Below are 5,022 nucleotides of genomic sequence, written 5' to 3'. Positions count from 1 at the left end.
TCCTTGCTTCTCTATGGCTGTTTACAAATAGTGATTTGAAAAAAAGTAAACAAACCAAAACCACCTACATCTTCTTCCTCCTCTGAAGAATGAACTGCTGTACTTGCTCAGAACACTGGGAATCAGAAATCAAGCCTCGTAATTAGCCATTCTTACCTAACAAACCCAAAGAATGGCATTTAGAATAACAAATTAGAAGAGGAAAAAAAAAAAATGTTGTGTTGAAATGTTTAGGTGTTTAAGAATGCATGTACTTTCCATAAAGCTGAAATGCTTCCATAAACATATAATTTAACTCTGGATTAAGCAAACATTTAAAATTCAGGAAGACGAAACTAATTTACCTATTAAAATATTCTGACAATATTGCAACATAGTCTGAATGTGATTTTGAGTAATGAGAAAACATTTTTATTTTAATAGGAAAGAGAGAAGAAAGCTAAATTGAGAGAACCCTAATAACAAAAAGAAGAAAAAGAAAAAAAAAGAAAAAGAACTGGTGAGCTTCTTTCTTTCTTCTCCTGCCATATAACAGATCTCTTCTTAGATTTCACACTACCGACCATACCCTGTTAGAGATCTTGAACAGTTTACATTACTTCTTTTGAAGGATTAATCTAGACCAGCCCAGAGATAAAAACCAAAATGCACAATGAATTCCTACACTGAATTCCAGCTTGTTACTGTGAACTTAATATGAGAAAAGAAAAAAGGAACCCCACACATCTTGTAGAATATACACTGCTTTCACACACTATTTAAGTCAGAGGAATACGTAAAAGGACAAGGTAGTTTTGTACAAAACCTCAATTTATTTCAGACAAATTAAAAATATGGTATTTAATATATATAAATTTCTATTCCTCTATAAATATAGATGATCTTGTGATACTGAACAGAAATAAATGCATACCAAATTCAAATAAATTTTGCATTTCAGGGTATGGTAGCCATAGATAATGTTTATGAACCTAAATACAGGCATTTGTAATACAAAAAAAAGTTTAAAATAATACAGTCAGGAGAGAAGCATTCTGCTGTTTTCATACAGAGGACTAAATATTCAAATGCAGCCGTCCAAAGTTAACATTTCATTTTTTTGTTTGTTTGTTTGTTTGTTTTAAAAAGAACAATCCCCCCCACCCAGTAGCATACAAGGTAGTAGATACACTGCACACTTGGTATCTTTGCAGTATGCAATGTTATTACTGCACCGAAAAAAAAAGGGGGAGGGGGAGAAAAGACAGCTGAAGCTCTTTAAGGTCTCGTATCTTACCAGTGTTTAAACATTCTGGTTTTCTGTTTTCCTTTCCTTTGTTTTTACTGCTGGCAAAAATCACCACACTCTCATAATGTGTAATGAATTAAATCTCAGTGATCTAAAATCCAAGGGATGGGCAACGGCTCCAACGTTTCCCAAACGAGGAGCCAGCTTCTAGTTTTAAAAAAGAACAAAAAAATCCTCAAATGCCGCGTTTTATCCCCATGAAGCTGTTTTCACTGGGGCCGTGTTTCCTGGCCTTTCAACCCCGCCATCAGCAGCCCGGCGGGGAGGGGGCGGGGGGCAGCACCCCAGGGTGCCCCCGCTCCCACCTCACCACCCAGAAGCAGCCTTCCTTCCACAAATCTCAACCCGGGGGGACGCTGGGACGTCCCCAGCCACCTCCCAAGCCATCGGACGTGCTACAGGTGCAGCCGGTGTTCAATCCCAACTCCTACAACCGAGCAGGCCAACTCATCTTCAACTATGCTGGGCGTTTAAAGAAGTTTTATAGAACTAGAAGCGGGCAGCCGGCAACCAGTGCCCCCAGCCTCAGGCACTGCCGAGGGTCACCCGGCAAAGAAAGACCGAGCACACCTCGGGGCAAGGCTGGGTCTTGTTTCTAACCCCCCCCTGGAAAAAAGGGCCTGGCGGGTCCCACCCGGGACACTTGGGCTCGGCTCCGCTGCAGCCAGCCGAGGAGAGAGGCTGGGCGGCTGTCTGCCTATCTGTCTGTCTGTCTGCCTGTCTGTCTTCCCCTGAATGGGGCCGGACCGGGTACCGTCCTCCCTTACAGGGGTGCGGGGCTGAGGAGGGAAGAGGTGCCGCTCACCAACCTCCGCAGAGCTCTGCCAGTCCCGCCTCGGCCCGCGGCCTCGCTCCGGGCCCTGCTGCTCATGCAACTAGAACTCCAAGCAGAGCCATTACAAAACCTGTGTGGGGCAGAAGGGAGGCGTTTGTTTCGGTTCTTCTTTCCGGCAGTTTTTCCCATCCTGTCCTACGAAATAAAAATTCAACGCCTTTTTTTTTTTTTTTTTTTTTAACTTTTTAAATAAAAAAACCAAAACGTGGGGGGTGAGGAAGCAATATCCGCGAACAGGTTAAAAGTGTCCTAAATAATTAAAAAAGTGAGATTTTTGTAATTTAAATACAAATATACTTACAAAATCTTACAGAGGCTATTTACATCCCTCTCCCCCAACCGGCCGGCTCGCTCAGTTCCAACAGGAGACAGCCCGAGAGGCGCGGGCACGGCAGAGCCGGGCGGCCCCAGGCACGGGGTCCCCACCTGGGCTCAGGGTCCCCACCTGGCTCGTCCTTCGCTCCTCGCCGCCTGCCGAAACCACTCGCCGTCCCCAAAGTTTGCCCACGCTGGATAAGGAGCAGCTGCTTTGCCAGGCAGAGCCGGGGATCTCAGACGGTGGTTTCACCCTGCTTGCTGTTGGTGAGCCTGGTGTAAAACTTCCTCCAGGAGTTCAGGGTTTTCCCAGACCAGATCCAGAAGCCCGAGGTGATGCCCACGATTAAGGTCATGAGATACTTGATCATGAAGACAGTGAAGTCGGGGCTCATGGGCGGGTGGTGGCTGCTGTGGTTGTTGGGGCAGGGGATGGCGTAGCTCTTACAGCTCTGTGTGACCCAGCTCCTCTCCCACTGTTCCCTAAAAGCTTGCTCATAAAAATAGCAGGCAATGACGATGGTGGCCGGCACCGTATAGAGGACGCTGAAGATGCCTATCCTCACCATGAGCTTCTCCAGCTTTTCTGTCTTGGTACCGTCGTGCTTCATGATGGTCCGGATCCTGAAGAGGGACACGAAGCCGGCCAGCAGGAAGGAGGTGCCGATGAACAGGTAGACGAACAAGGGCGCCAGCACAAAGCCCCGCAGGGCGTCCACGTTATTGATGCCCACAAAGCAGACGCCGCTGAGGACATCCCCGTCCACCTGCCCCAGAGCCAGGATGGTGATGGTCTTGATGGCCGGCACGGCCCAGGCTGCCAGGTGGAAGTACTGGGAGTTGGCCTCGATGGCCTCGTGGCCCCACTTCATGCCGGCGGCCAGGAACCAGGTGAGGGAGAGGATGACCCACCAGATGGAGCTGGCCATGCCAAAAAAGTAGAGCATCATGAAGAGGATGGTGCACCCCTCTCGCTTCGTGCCCTGTGCCACGGTGCGGGACCCGTCCTCGGCGAAGCGCTCGTTGCAGACCACCTTCTCCTCCAGGAGGAAGCCGGCGATGTAGGCCACGGCCACCGCCGTGTAGCAGCCCGAGAGGAAGATGATGGGCCGCTCAGGGTAGCTGAACCGCTTCATGTCCACCAGATAGGTGAGGACGGTGAAGAGAGTGGAGGCACAGCAGAGCACCGACCAGATGCCGATCCAGGTGCGGGAGAAGCGCAGCTCCTCGGGCCCGAAGTACATGAGCCCGTAGAGGCGGCCGGGCTCGCAGGGCGCCCCGCAGTCCTTCTCGCCCAAGAAGCGGTAGTTCAGATAGGAGGGCACCTTCAGCGCCCGCGGGCAAGAGAAGCGCCCTCGGGGCTCGCCGGGCCCCGAGCCCCCGGTGCCGCCGCCGGTGCCGCCGCGGTGGGGGTTGCTGGTCCAGCTCTCGGGGCGCAGGGCGGGCGTGGGGGTGCCGCGCTCGGAGGCGTTCTGACCCACGCAGAGCTCGCCGGCACCGTGCACCGGGAACTTCTCGCAGCGCAGCGTGTCGGGCCACTGGAAGCCGAACTTGTTCATGAGGGCCTCGCAGCCCTGGCGGGCCCGCTCGCAGAGGGAGCGGCAGGGCGGGAGGGCCTGCTCCAGCACGGTGCACACCGGGGCGTACATGGAGCAGAGGAAGAACTTGAGCTCGGCCGAGCACTGCACCTTCACCAGCGGGTAGAACTGGTGCACCTCCAGCCCCGCGTCCTCCTGGTTGGTGTGGCCCAGCAGGTTGGGCATGATGGTCTGGTTGTAGGCGATGTCGGTGCAGAGGGGGATGGAGATGGGCTGGCAGTAGCCGTGGTCCGGGATGGAGATGCCCCGCTCGCCGTTGTACTGCGGCGCCGGCTGCTGTCCCCCGGCCGGCAGCGCCGCCGCCCACACCAGCAGCAGGGGCAGCACCAGCGAAGGCAACCGTGGGGACCGGCCGCCGCCTGCTCGCTGCCCGCCGCCAACTTCCCCGCCGCCGCTCGCCGTCGGCCCGCGCCGCTCGGCCATGCTCAGTCGGTGCCGCCTGCCCAGCCGGGCTCCCGCCGCTCCGCCGCTGCTGCTGCTGCTCCCGGCCCGAACTTGCGACTCATGAAGGGAGCGGCGGGCAGGGACGGGGCAGCCCCGGCCGCCACTCGCTCGGCCGCGACGCGCAGCTCTGCCCGCACCGGCGGCAGCGCCCGCCGCGCCTCCGACTACCGCCGCCGCCTCCGCCGCCGCCGCCGCCGCCTGACCATTTGTGCCGGCCCCTCGAGCCCGCGCCCCTCGCCTCGCCGCGCCGCGCTCCCTCCGACCGGTTTCCAGGCGCCCCGCAGTCTGCCTTCCACCGGGAGGAGGAGCCTTGAAACCGACGCCGAACTTTCCTGCGTAAGGGACCGTCTCCCAACGCCTCACCCGGGGGCGGGCGCAGGCGGGCGCGGGGCTGCCCCGTTTTGCGCACAAAGGCGGCGGGGGAGGCGCGGGGGAAGGGGGGCCCCGCCGCTTGAGGGGCGGCCATGTGAGGAGCGGGGGGTGGTGAACGGGGGAAACGGTCGGGGGTGGCCGAGCTTTTTTGGGGGCAGAGCGAGGCCGGG

General features: G+C 55.6%; 1 protein-coding gene across 1 annotated transcript; it reads right to left on the bottom strand.

Moving 5' to 3' along the window:
- Positions 1-792: 792 nt before the first annotated feature.
- FZD1 (frizzled class receptor 1) lies at positions 793-4,801 on the bottom strand. The gene has a single exon (XM_071735202.1). The coding sequence runs from the start codon at positions 4,457-4,459 to the stop codon at positions 2,675-2,677; it is 1,785 nt and encodes a 594-aa protein (XP_071591303.1). The 5' UTR covers positions 4,460-4,801; the 3' UTR covers positions 793-2,674.
- Between the last annotated feature and the right edge of the window lie 221 nt (positions 4,802-5,022).

Source organism: Heliangelus exortis, chromosome 2 (genome assembly GCF_036169615.1).
Source record: "Heliangelus exortis chromosome 2, bHelExo1.hap1, whole genome shotgun sequence".
NCBI lineage: Eukaryota > Metazoa > Chordata > Aves > Apodiformes > Trochilidae > Heliangelus > Heliangelus exortis.
Note: the sequence above shows the minus strand (reverse complement) of the source record. Positions and strands in the feature narration are given on the sequence as shown.

Coding starts and splice junctions, on each gene's coding strand:
- FZD1 (XM_071735202.1), bottom strand. CDS start 4,459: ATGGCCGAGCGGCGCGGGCCGACGGCGAGCGGCGGCGGGGAAGTTGGC.